Source organism: Fundulus heteroclitus, chromosome 3 (genome assembly GCF_011125445.2).
Source record: "Fundulus heteroclitus isolate FHET01 chromosome 3, MU-UCD_Fhet_4.1, whole genome shotgun sequence".
In the NCBI taxonomy this organism is placed as follows: Eukaryota; Metazoa; Chordata; class Actinopteri; order Cyprinodontiformes; family Fundulidae; genus Fundulus; species Fundulus heteroclitus.
The window spans coordinates 2,759,901-2,781,241 of NC_046363.1; the positions used below are offsets into that span (position 1 = coordinate 2,759,901).

General features: G+C 38.6%; 1 protein-coding gene across 9 annotated transcripts in view; it reads right to left on the reverse strand.

The window, feature by feature from the left end:
• adgrb1a (adhesion G protein-coupled receptor B1a) overlaps positions 1–21,341 on the reverse strand; it is a 234,214-nt gene that overhangs the window by 38,398 nt on the left and 174,475 nt on the right. For all 9 annotated transcript variants that reach the window (XM_036128777.1, XM_036128809.1, XM_036128803.1 and 6 more), the window contains 6 exons: positions 13,884–13,987; positions 11,911–12,013; positions 11,672–11,822; positions 11,509–11,578; positions 11,179–11,245; positions 3,985–4,070 (listed from right to left, as the gene is read on the reverse strand). In XM_036128777.1, coding sequence (XP_035984670.1) covers positions 3,985–4,070; positions 11,179–11,245; positions 11,509–11,578; positions 11,672–11,822; positions 11,911–12,013; positions 13,884–13,987 — 581 coding nt within the window. The remainder of the gene's footprint in view (positions 1–3,984; positions 4,071–11,178; positions 11,246–11,508; positions 11,579–11,671; positions 11,823–11,910; positions 12,014–13,883; positions 13,988–21,341) is intronic.

Sequence of the window (21,341 nt, forward strand, 5' to 3'; positions counted from 1 at the left end):
CATGGCCGACTCAAGCAGCTTGCTTGGGAAAGGTGGAGGTCGCTTAAAGAGGATTATAGAACTTATAGAACTTAGGCAGCACGTAAAACAAAGGCTTTGAGAGGTCTGTCTAGGAATGTGCTACCATCAAAGCACACTATCTTGTCTTCTTGGTGTTGTCAACTATGTTGATATGACAACTGGTGGTGGTTGAGCTCAACTATGACTTGATCCAAATGGAATTAAAAATTCTACTAAACACATGGAGAATCCATACCTTAAAACCCAGTAATCCTTGAAGAGGGTTGGCAGCTTTTGTCGTGGACAATGGAGGAGAGGCTGGCAAAACCCACCACAGGTTCCTAGTGCCTCACAGGACCAAAAGAAATAAACACCCAGGACAGGAACCACGCAAGCCCACATTCAAATCAAAGGGCAATTTAGAGGGCCTAAATAACCAGAAGCTGGAGTACGTAGAGAAAGCCTATGCATGCACCATGGAAACAGGGAAACTCCACATGGAAAAGCCCCAGCAAAGAATCCAATCCAGAACCTTCTTCCTGTGAGGCAAAGTTTCAAACACCCGCAGCTCCACACACTGACGACAAGCTCCAAAACATCAATGCTACACTGCTAGAGATAACTGAGTCATTATGGATCAAAATGCTTGACAAAATAGTGAACAAAAACCAGAATACCATTTCCTTCATTTCAGCAGGTGGTTGAATCAGGCTGGAGTCTCAACAGGCTGAACAATGGCTTAATGATGTCAGCTTCCACCAGATGTTGACATTGTCATGTTAACTTGTGACAATGTTTGTTTATTTATGATTAAGCCCATGTGATAAAAAGATCTTTACCTCTCTAACAAAACAGTTCAGTCAAAAACATCAAATGACAAGCTGCTCTGCAGGGTATTATTTAGCACATTTGTGACCTTTCATAAATCTTGCCGGCATCAAGGGACCAAATGGCGTGTAAAGTGGTACTCGGTAGGATCAATAAGGACCATTACACACAAATCTGTGTTAGAAAACTCCTAATGTGCATCTGTGGTGTGTGAGGCCTTATCAGCTTTCAACTTTCAACCATATCGGCTACTGATAAAAACTACCATTGGCTGAAATCTACTGATCTGTTGCATCTCAACATACTTCCACCTGACCTGTCCAATGAGTGTAAACAGCAAGAAATGATGTCTATGATGCACCATACCACATTGATTCTGGTTGTAAATTAGGTACCAGCACCACCTGTTTGTCATCGCAACACCACACTCTTGAAGACAGCTAACCTTTACATTAGTTGGCCAATCCAAGGCGGTCCTCTCTTGTCTTCTCAGAGGGCAAACAGCAGGTTGACTGCTTAATATGCCGCTAGGAAGAACAACCCTCACATTCCATGGAAGAAATGATGAAAATCTCTCCAATCTCTCCTGTTGTTATTTTTTTCCTTTGAAGGGAAACTATATCTCTCAATATCTGTTGGCTCTATTAGATAAAGAGAAAGCCTTACTTCTGGTCAGCAGCACTACTCTTTATTAGGCACTGCATGTGGAGGACCTACATTATCTAAAACATAAATACAGAAATAAATAAATGCTCAATAAATAAGCATGCAATTAAATGCACAAAAACAGCAAATAAATAAACGTAGGAAGTAATTTTACAATGAGGCATACATATATATATATATATATATATATATATATATATATATATATATATATATATATATATATATATATATATATTAACTTTTTTTATTTATTAACCTTTGTAATAATTTCCTTATTTATTTATTATATTATAATTTTCAATTTTGTTTATTTTATTTATATGTTTATATTTCTGCATATGTTTTAATATTTTGTCTGTTTTATTCTTTCTTTGTATTTTATTTACCCTATTTATTTCTTCCGGTCTGTTTTATATTTCTGTAAGCATTTCAGCCTCATTATGCTAATGAGGAGGGCGTGTCTTAAGGGGATAATTTCTGCCTATTGGTTGGTTAAGGCTGGTTCACATGGCAGGATTTTTAGCCCAATGTTTTGCCCCGATCTCCACCTTCTGAGAGGCGCTGACTATTGGTGTGTCTCTTAAGATAATCTTAAAAGATATTCCTGCCATGTGTGATCTGGTCCGCTCTGTAGAATGTCGGGGCTGCTCCAAGTTCATCTTGGGGATATTCAACATGTTGGACTGTCTTACCCCAATATCCTAGCATGTGTGGTGTTCCCCAAGGACAAACGAGCACATAGTCAGTTGAATGTGACATGTAGCCAATCAGAAAGTGATGTGAGGGAAAGCCTGAGAGAAAAAAAAAATCTGACCAACTTACCTCCATATCAAAGATACAACCCCCCGGTCGCGCTGTCTACATTCCTTTAACCGATGGCTTTTTTTTCTCCGTTAAAATCATTCCACAAAGTATTGCGATTATTCTTCTCATCTTCCATGTGTATTTCCTCTGAACTCCTGTCTGATCTTGAGAGGATTAGCAAGATTTCCCGTCTAAGATCTGAATGACTTGAGTGAAATCTGTGTGTGATGTGTTGTGTTAGCCGGGTGACCGGACACCACACACTGTACAAGCAAACCTCTTCTAGCTACGATTTTTTTATCGTTACGTGTGGTGTCTCTCATCCTTTGAAAATAGGCTGACTATTTTAAAACCCTACACTGTGAACCAGGCTTTAGACTGCTTAGCTCAAATCTATGCTGCTGCCATTGATATCAATGGCTGCTGCTACCAGCTACAGTCACAATGGTTACCTAGGTTATCATTGAGATGAGGCATTTATCAACTTTATTTGAAAACAATGCTGTAACTCCTGATGGTAGTTGTCATGTGGACGCTCTGACTGAACGTGTGTTTCAGTTAGCGGCACACAGGGAAGCATATGTCAGCAGTTGTCATGCCAAACCAGTTCCCCCTGACAGAAACTGTAGCCCCTGTGGCTGGAGCGACCCTTCGGCAGGAAGAGCCATTCAGTCGATTCTGTCTCATTTCCAGCCATCCAGGTAGAGATGTTTAGCTTTTGTTAAAAAATTAAAGTAGAGTGCTGTTACCTCATTGTTCAGTTAGTGGATTACAACAGAAAATTACACTTTATTGTTCTTCCATGGTATGGTATGTGGTTGTTTCAACACACTGAGAATGTTTGCCTAAAATGAGGTTAATCACATCTATTTCCACTATACCATATTTATTTACTCTATTTACTTCTTTGTCTTCTACTCTTAGTGTTTCTTTAGAGCTAATTTTAGATTAGACTAGTTTGTTCAAATTACTATTTGCTGATTTGTCCACCTTTCTGAGTTCATCACTGAAAAAGTGGTCTGGTATATCTTAAAACATATTTATGTGTCGAGATATGAAACAGATCCCACAAGTGATCAAATAAACACTGAATAAAGAAATAGTTAAGAATAATTACGGGTGTAACTTTATTCAACGTTTATTTATTGAGCATTGTTTTCATTTCTGTATTTATTTTTTAAATATGTCAAAGTTGGTCCTCCATAACTGTAAAAGCCTTTTGCTGACATGTAAAAATGCAACTTAAAAAGATTTCTCATAGTGAAAAGAGTAGATAGTTAGAGATAAAGAAGTTAAACCCAATAGATTGTTGTTTTTGCACCCTGATTCCCTTTACTAAAAAGAAGGAAGATCGAAAAGGGATGGATTTACAGAGCTTTTACTCAAGAGCAACACCTGCAAACAAAGAGTGGCTGAAGGAAAATGCAACACTTTAGAAACATAAAAGAAAGCAATGAGATGAGTCATCAATTTGCTCAATCTGTCCAGGACCAATAACCAGACAGCCTTCCCTTCATTATTTTATTTCTGTCTAGTTTGCTCAGAGGACTCCAGAGCCAGCGTTTGCCAATTCAGCCAAATATCAATTCAGTGCAGAATATGATAGCTATCCCTCTCCCCTCCATAAGCAGCCAGGCTGGTTATAGGTCACTGTATAAAATGAATGTGTGATTTAAGGCATACCCCGCCCTCTCCTTTAGTTTCATATCAGTAATGCCGTCTTTGGAGACCAGTTTGTTAAAAACGAGAATCCCAATAACCATGTTAACCTGCCAAAGACAAGAGGCACAGGGTTAAAGCAGAGTAAGGGCACTTTCAACACTTCAGAACATGCAGCACCACTGTAGAGAGGAGGAGGATGATGATGAGGGTGATGATGATGATGATGATGATGATGATGATGATGATGATGATGATGATGATGATGATGATGATGATGATGATGAAGTCAACACTATTATAACAGCATGCACATAAATGGCTCACAGAACACACTCTAGGCAAACTTATTGCTTGTTCTGGATCCAAAAACTGAAGCACATTTTATTAAGTTTTAGTGACAGGCATTAAATGAAGCAAAAGGCTTATTAAGAAAAGTTGAAAGGATGGTTGGCTAGGATGAAAAAAATCCTTGCTGAATGGGAAGGTTTGCAATAAAAATAAATCAGGTACAAACTATGAGCTAAGTGAAACTCAAGGTGTTGGGTGTGATGAGGCATAGTTGATGTTAATAATTTGACATTTTATGTCTAAACATAGTCAGACAATGGTCTGAGTGATCCAGGGCTTTAACATGACGGCCAAATAGGGGAAGTGGGAAGGAAAAGCTGAGCACTGAAGTCTCTAAAACTGCTGACTAGTTTAGACACCTCTGGCTTTGCCAGAACATGAGAGCAGATGAGATGAGCATTAATGGGTCACTTTACATCGACAGCATTATTCTACGGCAACAGTAAGTACATGCTGAGCTTCTTCTCTGATAAACAGCAGCTGTGTGGGCTCCAAGATGTTCTTGCTGAGACATTTGCTTTCCGTACCATTCCAGCTACAAATTGCCCTATTAACCCTGTTTCATGGACACTTTGATTCACAGCAGTAATATTAGACCTGAAGTAGCTTCATTTATGGATTCCTTTACAGTGACTTGACCTTTATTATTCTGAGCTGTTTCACAAGATCTAAGATGATGTCCCTTCATGAAACATCTTCAGTGATAAAAGCAGGAAAGAACCAAATGAATCACCTCGATGGAAGGTCTGATTATCCTGAAATTTGGTAAAAATGCTGATCAGAGGTGGGAATTTAGAACAGACACCAGAAGACTTTAAATGCTTTTTTTTTTCAAGTTTATACATCAGTAGCTCACTCTGGTTGCATGCAACGTTTTGTATGAAAGATTATCACGTCCTGCTGGCACATTAGTTGTTATTTTGGTGTTTTATGCTTTGGTTTTGCTTACTTTGTTGGTAAATAAAGCTTTTTGCATTTATTTATATATGTCGCCATGTCTGTTTATATATGTTAATCGCGCCCGAGAGCAAATTATTTTTTGCCTCAAAAAGGACCATCAAAACACTATCAAGATGGAGGCTTGGTGTACATAACCTTATTTTATCATGATCAAATGGTCTTTTTTTTATAAGCATATGATGTGGCTATATACCTTTACATGATGGATCCACTGTTACTGGACCTACCTTCGCTATTTAGTGAGGGTCACCACTGTAGGCATATTGAATAGCATTTCCTGAACTTTGATAGGACTAATATTCTAGATCAGCTCGCATCATATATATTTAATGAGTGTGGTGGGTGCCAGGGTCAGTGATATGTCCATATTAATATGATGTCTTGATGTTTAAAGAAAATGTGTTTCACCAGAATTCTAATGATGTGGTCAAATCTTAAATATAAACACTTACTGACAAATAATTAAAAATAGCCATGGAAAACTAATGAAAAATGAATAACTGCTGCAGGTAGCACCAGCAGCAGTTATTCATTGAAAGAAATATTGCTTTATAACTTTTTACTACAATAGCAGAGGCAGCCTGTATCCCCAGTAAAAGGAAAACTGGTTTGGCCATATCTGTGTTTACTATTAAATGACACAGTGTAATCTGCTGCATGGGATTTGTTCACCTCAGGTTAGATTTGAAAGGCTGTCTTTATATCGCAGTTCTGTGCCAGCTGACGGCAGGTTTGGCAAATTAAGTTTAGATGAAAGCTCAAGCTGGAAGACTCACTCCCTGTGCACCTGCATCCATAGACTGCCTTGTCAGGTGTGTGTGAGCCAGCCAGTCTGCGTCAAGTCCTCATCCTACCATTCAACAAGTCTTTCCTTATAAGGCTCTCCACCCATGGATTATCTTGCTCTTCAGCTGAGTTTTGACCCTTCACCACCCAATCTTCTCTGTCACGCTCACAAGCTTCACCTAACTACTTCTCCCCTTCGGCCTCCACCACCGCTGTCCGGACCCCAGGGGAAGACTTCACTAATCCTAATCCTAACATGAACATCCAAACTCATAGCCATTGGCAGATTTCACGTCTTCTGTTCAAGTGCCAAAGAACTTTCTAATTTTTGTCATTAAATCTCTCTAATTGCTTTTCTTGTCTGTGTGAGTCTCTCCAGGTTGAACTTTTATTTATATAGAACCATACATACACGAGGCAACCCTGAAAGTTCTTAAACTACACATCAAAGAAAGACAAAATGAAAATAACACAATCTTCAGGTTATGCTTAGAAGAAAGTTTTGTCACACTTAGAGGCATCGTATAACAGAAAAAGTGTTGAAAGTGAGATTTCAAAGGCAAATTTTAATCATAATTTAAATTCCAGTTTTATTTTAAATTGAAATCCAAACTGAAATTTAATCTTTAATCTCTTATTACAAGCACTCATCATGGATCAGCCAAATAGTTCACAATTCAGGTTTTCAGGCAGTTTGCTGCAGAGCTGATGAGCAGAAAAACTCCAACAACCTCCCAGTTTTTGAAGAATGAAGCTCTTTTGTCAAGTAAAAAATATCTTTAAAACTAACCTTTAAGCAGGTATTGAACACAAAATCATTATAAAAATTCATCAACTTCCTAAAATAATGGCTTAAGTCCTTTTCTTAGGTTCTTCAGAAAACACAGAGAATAATGTGCCAATAAATTATTAAATTGATTTAGGCAAATAAATAAATAAATAAATAAATAAATAAATAAATATAATTTTGGTCAAAAAAATTACTCAGGCCGTTATTATAGATAGGTGACAAAATATTTTTTTATTGCTCTGACGTAATATTTAAATCCTAAATCTGGGTCCATTACTGGGGTGCCGGACAGTTTATTTGAGAAACAATACAATTTATGTATATGGTCAAATAAAAGTACAGTTATAAGACGGTGTATCTCTACCTTTTGTCTCCATGTGCATGTAGACGCTTGGAGTATGATTTGGGCTTTTCGTTTTTTAAATACAACATTTTGTCTGATTCGGTCCAATTTTAAAAACACACACACACACACACACACACACACACACACACACACACATATTCATATATATATATATATATATATATATATATATATATATATATATATATATATATATATATATATATATATATATATATACTCTTTTCCAACTGTAAATGCCTCCCATCCATTTCTATAAATCTCCCTTGGGTAACAACTCCCTGCTAAAGGCATTGTATATAAAAACACTGAATTACATGTTTTTTCAGGTTCTGCCTGGTTCAGTAAAAATTCAGAGCTCTAACTTGAATCTGCCGTTCACTTTGGAGTAAAGGTAAAATTAATGTATGCTTTCTGTTACCTTTGCACTCACTTCTCATTTGTAACCTTGACAACAGGAAATGTCATTAGCTTTGAGTTAACCTGGTTTTGGCTGTGTTGGGTTGGCTTTCATTTATGTGTCTTACTTTGCTGTTCTGCTGTATTAGCGTTAAAAAATCCCCCATGATGGGTTACTGTCCTGATCCTTTGGGCTTTTAGACTTTTGGAATATTCCACACTTTTGTTGACTGTTTCTGCTATATGATCCCAGCCTCTGAACATGTTATACTAGGATACAATTATATTTAGCATTAAAACAGAGCTTTGATTTACATCGTTTAAGCTATTTGACCCTAGATGCACATTTGACATATTAAACCAAAGGGTAAACCTTTGTGAAAAAAGCCTAGGTTGAGATTTAGTTTCTGTTGTTAGCCAGACATTACCATGACCAAACAAGTTTGACATGCTTTTAATGCAAGCAAGAGCAGGAATTTGTGAGTCTGAAAGGACAGAAATATACACAAGAAGAGGGAAGAAGCAGAAAAAAGGCACTTGCATAAAAAAAGAAAATGTTCTAGGATGAAAACAGGGAAACATGAATACCACCAGCAAAGAAAGCAATTACTGAAATGTAGGAATTTAAAAAAAATCAAAGATGTGAGATAGAAAGAAACAGCAAGGCACAAAGAAGTAATTAGGCAAAGAAAAGGAGGGAGGGTACGACATAAACGAACTGGGAAAGGAAACATTATGAAGAAGGAAGCTAGAAAAGAAGTAAGAACAAAATACAATCATGCATACAGAGCAGAAGTAATGGAAAATAAAGGAATTAAGAGCTTTGCAACGTATTACAATGTTAAAAGTCCATGCTAAAATGGCTGCTTTGAGGCAGCCATGTTTACCTAATACTATGGAATATTCTCAGCAGGTCTAGATCAAAGGTTTTCAAATTCTTACAAGTTTTTGTTGAGACATGCACAAACTTCTGTCGTTTGTAGTCAAGTCCTTGATCCTGACCATTTTAAAATGTACATTCTTTGTTTGTTACCAATTGTCACTGACCTATAAACAGTTTAACCAATTTAGGTTAGTAACGTGCCTTATAAAAACATTTGTTGTGAATCGGTGCTATACAAATGAATGGAAGTCAATTGCATTAAGGTTTTAGTACTGAAAAGGTGCAAGGTCAGACATCAGTGCTTAACTAGGTACAGTCTCTACCCAGGTCTCTGACCATCCATCCTTCCATTATCTATACCTGCTTATCTGCGCTGGCTCACAGGGGCTGGTGCCTACCTCCAGTGGTCCCTGGGGTCAATCGTGGACAGGTGGCTAGTCTATCACAGAGACATACAGGACAAACAACCACGCACACACATTCACTCCTAAAGGCAATTTAGAGACTGACTAAGCTACCAGTCATGTTTTTGGACTGTGGGAGGAAGCCGGTGCACCCAGAGAAAACCCACACAAGCACAGGGAGAACATGCTACCTCCATGCATTAGGGCCCTGGGCCAGGGTGCGGACCCAGGACTTTCTTGTTGTAAAGCAACAGTGCTACCAACTGCACCTCTGTGCAGTCCACCATTCTTCAAACAACACACTGGGTCCACCTTTGCCTATCGATACAATTTAAAATCTTCTTGATGATTTATAAAGCAGTGGATGGCCTGAATACTCTCTAAATACTTCCAAGTTCTAACTTCTAAGCTCTGGAACCAACTGCCTGAAAACCTGAGATGGTTGCTGTGACTCTGGACTGAAAACCTAGTTTACTGCAGCTTACCCATAATGGCTGTCATCTTGATAAAGTCTTAGCTTTTTATTTACTTATATTTGTGTTTCTAACCTTTTTTTATGTGACATACTGTTTTTTTTTTCTGTGCATCTTGTGTTTTACCTGCCTCTCTTTGTTTACCAGTAAAGCTCTTGGAATTTCCCAGTGTGTGAATCGTGCTATACAATAATCCCTTTGCTGATATTTGAATGTGTGCATATTTTTGTGAATTGGGCGTTAACTAAAAACCATCTATCAGTTTGACACGGTAAAATATTGCAACTGATTACCGTAAAATCCCAATCCCCATGAAAAACGAGCCACAGAGCATTTTAGTTTTCAACGTTTTAACACACTATAGTAAAAATTGACATTTAATATGCTGACATACATACGACATGAAGTCTAATGTGTATCAAACTGTTTTGCCACATTCAAAAAAAATAATTTCAAACTTCAAAATAACAACACAACCACTCAGGTAAAGAACACTATTGCTAGATAACAGGTATAGAATATCACATTTTGTCTTTTTGATTAATGTTTACGATTTCATCACAGTTAGCTTTAGTTCAGCTTGAGCGTACATTTTAATATTAGTAGTCGTATACGTAGTTTTGCTATTTAAATTCATTATCTTTATTCATCCAATATTTATTATATATTTCTTGTATACTATATTTATTTTTTATATTACTATTTCTCAATTTATCACTCACCAACACACTCAGAATGTGTTCTTTATTATATGTTTGTCAGGATACATGAAAGTCTGCAGCAAGAACATATGATGCACCCCAGCATTCACACTGCTGTGCTTTAGGAGCTGAGAGGAAACTGTAAATGCTTCTATTTAGATTTGAAGAACATTGTTTGAAGTTCAGACTGCTTTAGGCTCTAACTCAAAGGCTTTGACACATTGGTGCAAGAAAACATAGGCATAAACTGTATTGTTATTATTTTTGCTGCTCTCCCAAAAAGAAAAAAAGAAAAAAAAAGAATAAAAGCCTGCAGTCCAAAACATCTGATAAACTGAGAACACGGTGAGCAGAAGGAGCCGACCATTCCCTGGAGCCCAAGCATCCAGCTAAATGCTGACGTTCTCTGCATTAGCATCAGCTGGTAGCTGCTAGTAGAGCAGCATTAAATACGTGGTGCTCTATACAGGTTGAAGTATCCCAGTTGTGCTTTAGATTATAGATTAGAGAGTGGTAAAGATAAAGTTCTGGGACCTTAAGCTGTTCTGGTGAATGCATTTTTAATGAATTAAAGCCAATTTCCCATTCAGCCAGCAATCAGCAATTAGGGGAAATATATTTGAATGCTTTAAATAAAAGTCATTAAAGACAAATCAAAACTGACAAAAAATAAAAATTAAAAAAAAGATTTGAGCAGTGATTTACAAAATTATGACTGGCGCATCGCAAGTAAAAAAGCTACCATGTTAGATATCCTGGAGAACTAGTGGCCAAGACCATTTAAAAGGTAAACAATTTACCTTTTTTAAATAATATTACTCAAAATGTCACAAATAATGGCAAAGTAAAATTCCTCCTTGTATGAAGCAACTTGGCACTTAAAACTGATTTAACACTCCTTTTTTTCAATTTTAATGAAGCATTTTAGGTCGTCTTATGTTCCAATCACTTCTTACTATGGCAACCTGGTGCAAAAATGCAGCATTCAGTTTCAAAGTGATAACATGTTACATGGGGGTGGCTATTGGCGATGATGGACTTAGCTTTGATGCAGAACCTTTGATGGTCAAGAAACACATTAAAATATGTTTTTTTTTTAAATACCAAGACTACAGCAGCAGCAGGTCCAACAAATGCATAGAGAAGGCCTCCCTCCAAAGACAGCCAGCAGCTTCCAGAGAGCAGCAGGGAGATACAGAGGTGGAGAGAGACGATTAGAACAAGTGGCATTTGGGTTGGTGTGAGGTGAGAGAGGGGCAGAAACACGGAAGGTTGGAATGAAAGGGGTGTTGGCATAACAAGAGAGAGGAAAGTAAAATATAGATGAAACAAAGGCAGAGAACGGTTGATTATGCTGTAAACATAACCCTTGTCTGTATTATCACTGCATTAATATGTAAAGAGGAGGAGGTTTGAGTAAGAAAACATGCTTACTAGCTTGGTGTTCCATATCCCTTTGCCTTGGTGAAGCCCACTGAGATTGCTACAACAAGAGCTGGGAGACCTGGGCGGAAACAGCAGAATGGAAGTTAATTCTTAGGAAGGGAGAGAGCCGTGGAGAGCAGAAGGAGAAATAGACGGCAGTCAGAATCCCCACCCCAGCCGAGACACAGGAAACGCTTCCGTATGATGCGATTCCTGAGGCGGCCCGTCACGGCCATGTACGACTGCCAGGCCTCAGTCAGAACCCAGCAGAATGAGGACAGGAAGAAGAAATGAAGGAATGCTGCGATCAGGGTGCATAAGACCTGAAACCAAATAGAGGGACATGACACAGTGAAGGCATATGTGCTGGATCACTGGGGTCATAAGGTATGGCTTCCTTCTAGGTCCAACCTTATTCCTGGTTTGAGTCTGTCCAATGAGAATAAGGGCGTTGGAGGAGATGATGGAGAGGCAGAAGTTAATAAGGATGACCGAGCGCTCAGACCGAATGTACCTGCAAGAAGAAGAAAGAGAAGAAAATCTTTTACAACTAAAGCTCCAGTTTTAAAGCTTTCTTTAAACACCATCAATGATTGATGACAGTCCGCATCGCTTTCTAGCTTCCAGTTGACTGCGTCTCATCGTGTTTGTGATCATCCAAGTGATTTATTCAGCTGGGAGATGAATACAAGTTTTGAGTGTTTTTGTTATTAAACCACATTTTAACCAGATAAAAGATCCACTGAGATCAAGACTTCTCTTAGAAGGATGACCTGATCAAGACAAGAAGCAGCACACTTCCAGCTGGACCAGACGGATAGAAAACAACAGTAACAATAAACATTAAACACATATAGAGTGTGAGCAATTTAAAGTAAAGGGCAGGAGGTATTGTTCCAGCAACTATATAAAGTTTAAAAACAGTAAAGATTTGAAACACAGGCGTTGTTCAAAGGATTTTTGTTGTCAGTTTCTCAATATAGAGCAAAGGGTTTTCAATGAAACCAGATGTTGTTCCAAGCAGAGGGGGCACAAATTCTTAAAGCTTTCTTTCTTATTTCAGTGTGAACACGAGGAGCAGAGAAATACACAATCTCATTTGATTGTAAGGTATAACATCTTTCAGTTCAATAAATAGGAATCAAACCATTAAGAGCCTTGTAGAACTGAGTCATCCAGTGTATGTGTCACCTTAGATTCTGATTATTTGGAGGTTCTCCCAGGGAACTGATGAATTTAAAAAAAACATTATTTAGAATTTAAAAAAAAAAATTATATTTAATGTTAGGTTCATCCATCAACCCATCCATTATCTACACTCAGTTATGCGTGCAGAGTTGTACGTGTAACTCACCACTGTCAGGGTGTGAATGTGTGAGTGAGTCGGTAAATGACTGAATATAGTTTGACACACTTCCTCAGGACTTTACGAAGCGATATACAAGAATAGACCATTTACAATTTTCAATCTACATTATTATTATTAACACCTTTATGTGGATTATTCTGTAACTCACTGCTGTTCAAAGTCAAACACACTGGCATTTGAATTTCTCAATTTGTCTTTGATGCAGTGCTGATCAATCTGGAGCAACTGGAAACTGGCATTAAATAATGAATCATCCAAAATAATGTTTTGTTTTGTTTTATTCCAATTAATCTGTTTCCCCAGACAGCAAATCCTTAATTACAACTGCCCAATGTAAAACTCTCAATTTCGCCAGCAGTTTCAAGTACCTGGGATTAATTATTGATGCAGAGCTCTCATCTGATCTCCACATTAAGGGTGCAGCTCGGTTTCTTCTCCATTCTGATGCTAGCTTTGAAACCTTCAGTACATTTAGATGTCAATATGTAGCAAGTTGCTGTGATGTAATTGGTGGAATTGTTTATGTGTTACCAAACAATTGAACATGTGTAACAAATAATGTGGCCAGTAAGTGTATAATTATAATATCCATACCGGCAATGGGTTGTGGTAACTACAGTATGTGCTGTCCATGTCAAATTAAAACATGTTTTGTAATCAACATGGATAGCTGTCCAATGAGAATAGCTAAGGCTGAATAATTTGCTAAAAATAAAAAAATAAAAACATTTCAATGAGCTGAACTGTTTTAGTCAATACATAAAGATTATTGTGTGAAGATGAAAAGTTGGTGATAAGGTAGTGATCTTCATTTATCATTTGACTGTTGTTAAGAATTCAACATGCTCCTAAAATGATCATTATTTATTTCTTGCCCCCAGGGTATGTTTTCACCTACTAACTCCTTTGTCTGACAGACGTGGGACAGGACCTTTCAAGCCTTTGAATTCTTGATCTGTTATCAACACTGGCATCAACAACAGCGGTGAAGTTCCCTTTGTGAACCCTAACTTACTTCCACACAGACACGTAGATGATGATGAGAAGCAGCAGTGTGAGCGAGGATACTCCACAGCCGACGATCAGGGTTACCGATGGAAGCTGCATCTTATCCATGTTCTGAAAGTAAGAGGACAAAAAAGTTAAAAAGCAAGAATGCAATCCAGTAATGATAATGTGTTTAAGGACATGTACCATACTGCAACCTTCAATATCCCATAATGCAATGTCTGCAACCTCCAAGGTAGGCTTGTCAAAATTAATCAATATTTTTTTGTATAATCAACACAAAAAACACAAATTTATAAAACTATGACTTTGTGTCACAATCAATATTTGCTGAACTGTTTGCATCCATCCAAGTTGTCACAGTTTAAAACTGCAGTCTCTTAGACACATAGATACTACACACCTCCCCTTTATTTTAGCTTTTTGTTCAAAACAGCCATAACATGCTAAGGACATGTTATGACCTAGTGAGCATCAGAGCCACCATTGACGATGAAACATGTAAGCTCCAACAATATATCAGTATGATGGCACCACGGGATGAAGCGCTCAGTGAATGTCTCAGACAATGGAAGCTGGAAGAGAAGGAACTGAAGGAACCATCTTGGGAGGAAAAACCCCTGCATGGCACGTACCACCGACAAATAGCTGAAGTAGCTGATATGAGCAAATCCTACCAATGGCTAGAGAAGGCTGGACTGAAGGACAGCACTGAAGCACTGATCATGGCAGCACAGGAGCAGGCCTTGAACACCAGAGCAATAGAGCCCCAGATCTACCATACCAGGCAAGATCCCAGGTACACGCTATGCAAAGAGGCCCCAGAAACCATCCAGCATCTCACAGCAGGGTGTAAGATACTAGCAGGAAAGGAATACATGGAACGCAACAACTAAGTGGCTGGTATTGTGTACAGAAACATCTGGTCAGAATACCAATTGGAGAAAAAGTTAAAAGTCGATGTGGCCATCCCGAGTGACAGAAACATCAGGAAAAAAGAGCACAGGAAACTGGAGAAGTACCAAGGGCTCAGAGAAGAACTAAAAAGAGCCAGGGAGGTAAAGACAACAGTAATGCCCATGGCCACCGGAGCAGTCGGAGCAGTGACCCCCACTCTGGAGAAATGGCTCTAAGAGATACCTGGAGAAACATCAGACATCTCAGTCCAGAAGAGCACAATCTTAGGAACAGCTAAGATCCTAAGAAGAACTCTAAAGCTCCCAGACCTCTGGTGGAGGAATCGAGCTCAGGAGTATGAGGGGTGCAGAGCATTGTATTTTTCTAGCTCCAAAAGAGTGGTTAGGATATTGTGATAAAGCAGACGACAGAAAGAGTGTAAGTAAAATGGATTAGTCACAATCAATATTACCATTGCAATATTCAGTAAATTTCTCAATTAGATTTTTTATGGATATAGTGAAGCCCCAGCACACTGTACATTTTACACCCTTCAATCTGCCCAAGGCATTATAAGTAATGAGGCATTCCATTAGGAGTGCACACACTTTATACAAAAGACAGGACTTGATGATTTTATCTTCACAATTGGACCCACATAAAATGCCTGTTTCAGACATGCCAACATACAGGGCAAAATACTGTTACAGCAGGTTTAGACCAATCAAACCAGAACTGGATATATCTTCATCAAGCAATGACTCTAACTCACACAGGTAAGACATTTTAAGTCATGTATTTCATTTACAATAACAGGATATTTTAACATTTCTAAAATATCTTGTCAAAATCTAATCCTGCTCCTGTAAAGTGACTATTGTACATCTTCATGCTACTATTTATGTATATTTAGATATCTATAAATTATAAACACCCATTAAGTAACAGTTCTCCTTTAATACCACTTTTTTCAATAACTACTTTGCTCCCTTGGACCACCTTCATCAACATTTTTCCAATATGAGACTTGTTGCCACTGTACATCAAGCCAATATATTATAAACAGATGACCTGTTACAAGGGAGTCAGGTTAATTGTATTTTAAAAGGCTTAATCAAAGTTGATACTATTAGTACAAGACTAATTAAACAACAGATTGATTTTTTTTACTGCCTTGTGGCGCATATGCTGTCAATTGGAGTCAGAGTGCGGACTCGCAGGCGGAGGACTGTACATTAGGCAAGCCAATGTGATTAGTGGTCTTGTCTCAAAAGCAAGGTGAATTCAAGGTTAGTTACAAGAGCAGTAAAATACAGAGACGGAAAGCATGCAAAAATAAACCTTACAGCGTTTGCTGCCGGCCATACATAAAATGACCTTAAACCTCAGACATAACTGTTAATTAAAATAGTTGACATCATGCTACAGACACTGAGCTCACTGGGCATTGACTCACACACCAAATCTGTTCCTCATTCTTGGTTATTTAGGAAACACTTCTAAAATACGAGACACTGCCTCTTGAGCAGATCTAGAGAACATTATTCATGCATTTTGTGTCATCCCATTTAAACTACTGTAAAGCTGTTTTTATCAGTCTGGATAGATTGTCAATTTCACATCTGCAATCTACTCAGAACGCAGAAGCAAGACTTCTTACTAAAACTGGTAAATACTCTCATATCATCCCGCTCTAGCTCAGTCTAACATGTTGCAAGTACCCCCATCCTGGACAACTGCCTGTTCTTCTGCCCAGGACTGCACATCTCTCGGCTCTCATGTATCATCACACCCCTCCACTTCAGATGACTCCACTTACGAGCCCCCCTCCACCACCCTGTCCTTCTCCACGATCCAAGTTAGTCATTCTGCAGAAGACCAAAGTAAAGAAGGTTGCAAGTCCGGATGGCATCAGCTCCAGGGTCCTGAGGTGCTGCGCGGATGAGCTCCTAATGGATTTCAGAATTTGGCTTAAAGTACTTATTCTCACCTACAGGAGTGGTAATGTCCAGGCTCCTGATTATTTGTGTCAGAGTGCCAAACACTCTGCAGCTCGTGGTCTTTGTTCCTGAGCCCAGAATCTCCTGGTTGTTCCTCTTACAAGGCTAGAATCTAAGGGGGGCAAGGCCTTTCAGTCTGTGGCTCCTAAACTCTGGAACAGTTGGTCCCTGAAAATTCACTTTACTGACTCTGTGGACGCGTTTGAAAACCGACTGAAAACGTCTTATTCTACCAGACTTTTATGTCATGTGATTATTCTGCTTTTGTATCAACACTTTGTGAGTTTATGTGTGTGAAAAACACTTTACAAATAAACCTTACTGCATTACTTTACTTACATAATCTTTGTTAACAGAAAAATGCTGTAACATGGCTCCAGCTGTTTTAGGTGGATTTCTTATGTTTGGATATAACAGCATAGAGGTGTAGATATACAGAAATGTCAATCTCCATCTTTAGTCTATAAGCAGGTCCTTAAATTATTTGTCTCTAACCTCCAGTGTACAAACCCACACACTACAGATTATAGCAGCTAATTAATGACTTTAGATCAGAGCAGCAGTTTAGTAAACATAAAAACAAAAGGCAAAAAAATACATCAATCCATTCATCCATATCCAACATCAGGCCTCATGGCTAACAAGTCCAGCAAGGAAACCCGACCCTCTCCCTGGCAAACACATTCTGGGTAATCCCAAGGTGTTCCCCGGCCAAACAAAACACATAGGCTGCCTGAACTCAAAGCCTATCTCTCCTGGTCTTTGTTTTTTCCGTGTCCATCAGAAGACCAGGTCTACATGGGCTGGGTCCTTTGAAGGATGCAGCCCCTGAATCAGACACAGCTATAGAGTTCTGGGTCTTCCCCAAGATCTCCTCCCAGTTGGGAAACCATCCCCAGGAAGCCACCCAGGAAGCATCCTAATCAGCAGCCCAAACCACTTTACCTGAATCATTTTGCAGCAGAGAAGCAGCAGCTCTACATTAAGCTTTCTCCAGAAAATGGACTTCCCACCGTACCTCTAAGAATGAGTCTGACCATCCTACGGAGGACGCTGAATCCAAAGGTTGGTCAAACCACGCTACGGACTGCGCTTCCTCCGTAGGGTGGTCAGACTCAGCCTACCCTACTACCCTATGGCAGTAGCTCACTTTGTCCACCTGTATCCGGGATCTGGTCAACGCAAGATAGTACAAGAAAACAGCCAGAAAAATGGGCTAAAATGGATGGCAAACATTCCATTGCAATATCAGTTAAATTAGATAAAATTATTAAAAAATGCCACAGAAATGCAAGATGTATTTATTGCACTTGGAGCTAAGAAAATCTATGTATATAATCAATTAATTTTGCTCTAGGTAGCCCTACTTCTAACAGAGGTACTAATTTAACCCTTAAAGCAATGTTGATGCTGATTAAAATTGTGATTGCCTTCTGTACAGTTTTACTGTACCAAATTTCTGATCAAAATTGTTACTGTATCCTAATTCTCTTACTGACCAAATTCATCATTTGGAAACCCACCAGATCATTCACCACAGATTTGAAATTAACCAAATTTGCATTTCAGACTTGGGACCAGGGGACAGAGGGTCACCTTCCGGCAGGATAACCATCCTAAACATTCATCCAAATATAATGGAGGGTTTAGATAAAAGCTTATTCATGTACTGGTCTAATCAAAGTCCAGACTAAAAGTCTAATTCAAAAGCTGTGGCCACATAAAAAAATCACTGTTCACATGTGCTATCCTTCTAATCTGGCTGAGCCTGAGCTGTTATATAAAGATGAAAGAGTTTGTTTTTAGTATGTGCAATGGTAGTAGAGACATACCTAAAAAAAGATTTATAGAGGTAAATAAAGCAAATGTTGTTTCTAAAAATTACTATAAAATTACTGTACACTGAAAGTAGTAGAGAAAAATGTTAGAAGCCTCTGCTAATAAAAGAGCAACTGTGAATTCAAGAAGTTAACACAATGAGTACAATGTAACAAGCCAGAACCTACAGCGAACAATGCTTTCGCTCAATGTATAAAAAAACACTATGTGCCCACTGAGTTGTCTGATAACACTGCTCTAATACTTAGAAAATATGAACATAAAAATAGAAAAACAGTCTGCTACAAAATGAAGAGTTTAAAATGACTAAACTTGTTATAACAAAATTTTAAATCACCACTTGCAACATCAAAATCCTTTAATCAAAGGTTCTTCTACTGACTATAGAGCAGTGGTGAGACTAAACCTTTAGACAAGGGATGCCCAGAGGGTGGGCACAGTTTTATCAGGGGGCCTCATATACAAATATTTAATTTATCAATTCAATACAGTTTTATTTATTTAGCACCAATTCGCAACACACGTCATCTCAAGGCACTTTACAAAGTCAAATTCAATCAAATCATCCAGATTGGTCAAAAAGTTTCCTATCCAAGGAAACCCACCAGGTTGCATCAAGTCTCTCCAAGCAGCATTCACTCCTTATGAAAGAGCGTAGAGCCACAGTGGACAGTCGTCTGCATTGCAGCAATCCCTCATACTGAGCATGCATGAAGCGACAGTGGAGAGAAAAACTTCCCTTTAACAGGAAGGAAAGCCTCCGGCAGAACCAGAGCCAGGCTCAGTGTGAACGGACCAAGACAGACATAAAAACCAAAGAAGCACACATCCAGGAATTCTTTCTGTTATATGGTAATAGCAGATGATATGCCTCCCCTACATGATGTCACAGCTAACAGAACACCAGACCAGGTGTACCTACTATGAAGAGAAAAATGACAACACAAAGTTAAAAGTTGAAATAACAGCAAGCAATGCAAATTGGAGAACAGTAGGAGAACTCAGCAGAATGAGAGAAATAGATCCTGATGTCCTCCAGCATCCTAAGCCTATAGCAGCATAACTGCAGAGATAGTCCAGGCCAGGTAACGTTAGCCACTCTAACTATAAGCTTTGCCAAAAAGGAACATTTTAAGCCTGGTCCTAAAAATAGACAGGGTGTCTACAGAGTGTAAATGAAAATATTGTGTTCCTTTAACTTGTTACCCAAAGAACATACCTCCTTGACAATATTCTCTTTCTACTTAGCACTACCATGCATATGAACCTTTCACTCAGTTTGAGGGGTTCTGCTTTAGGCTTTGATTCAAAAATAGCCAACAAATAATCCTTATTTTCAGTTTTCAGATCTCCAGGGAGGCCTCTGGCAATATTATGAGTAGCAGTGAAAAGCAGCATCTCTGCATTTTTTCAATGTAGCTTCGATTTTCATTAGCTTTCTGTTTTCCACGTGCATTTAGAGAGTAACAAATTAAATGCAATTTATAACTCGTGAAAGTCCTTTTGAATTCATCACATGCATACATGCCATTCTTGTGTTCTCATTTCAATTATCCATGTTATGCTTGTCATGAACGCTGGAGAGAGGCACCAGCAACCCCCGCGACCCTCATGGATGGATCCATCCATGAGGGTCGCGGATGGATCCATCCATCCATCCATCCATCCAGAAAATGGATGGATGGATGGAAAGGTGCACTACAGATAAACTTGCCTTACATTCCCATGGTGTTACCAATAAACAAGAAGCACAGGTGGTCCTCAGTTGTTCAACTGAATATTGTTGCTAGACAAGCTGATTGGACTGTGGGCTTTGTGATTATTAATGCTGTTGAAGAAGAGTGAGTAATTGGCTTCCTCTACCTTTTAGCCTGTCTCCCATTTCCCCTCAATGGTCATTATAAATATGGCTTATTTAAAAGATTTACTAGCCACCTTATATGGTTTTTGTTTTCAACGAAAAACCACAGCCTGTAATGAGTAATAGTGAGACGCCAACTTCGTCTAATCAAATGTAGCATCTGACTGCCCTTCTAAGCACTGAACCTAATCAGTTTGATGTGTCACTAAATATACTCAGCTCCTATGTAGGCTATCTCACTTTATTTAGTCAATACTAACGGTGTGATTTGGTCAGTTGTATTATTGGTCACATGGATTTGTAATTTGTCCAAAACATTGGTTATTGGTTGTTGGTTTTTTTACACAAAAGGAGTGCAAAAGCCTGTTTAGATGTCTAATCTACTACTAGATTATGTGTAAGAGGAGCTGCAAGGTTTGCATTGGGTCAGAATCTGAATATCAGTTCATTATAGTTAAACATTAACACAGTGGTTAAGAACCTGAATTGCATGATATCTGAAAAAATATGTCATTGCGATTCTATGGAGGAAAATTAAAATACAAACTTTGTTATGATTAGCTCACATTATCAGACTTTTTTTTACCATTCCACATTGAACCTCCACTTTCTGTGACCTTAAGTATCTCAGCCATTAAAACACAAACCAGGTGTGAGCATTAAGGGCATGCAGAGTCCATCCAAGCAGTCCTGTGTGATTGCAGTATTGTGCACACTATTGAGGTTGGAGATGACAACGGCAACTCATTTAATCCAATGTAACACCAGAAAGCCTGTTCAATGAGCAAGTCACACTCTGCAACCTTAAAAGGAAAATGGCACAGGGTTCCAACGGTATAGAGGATTAGGTTGATTACACAAGTAATGA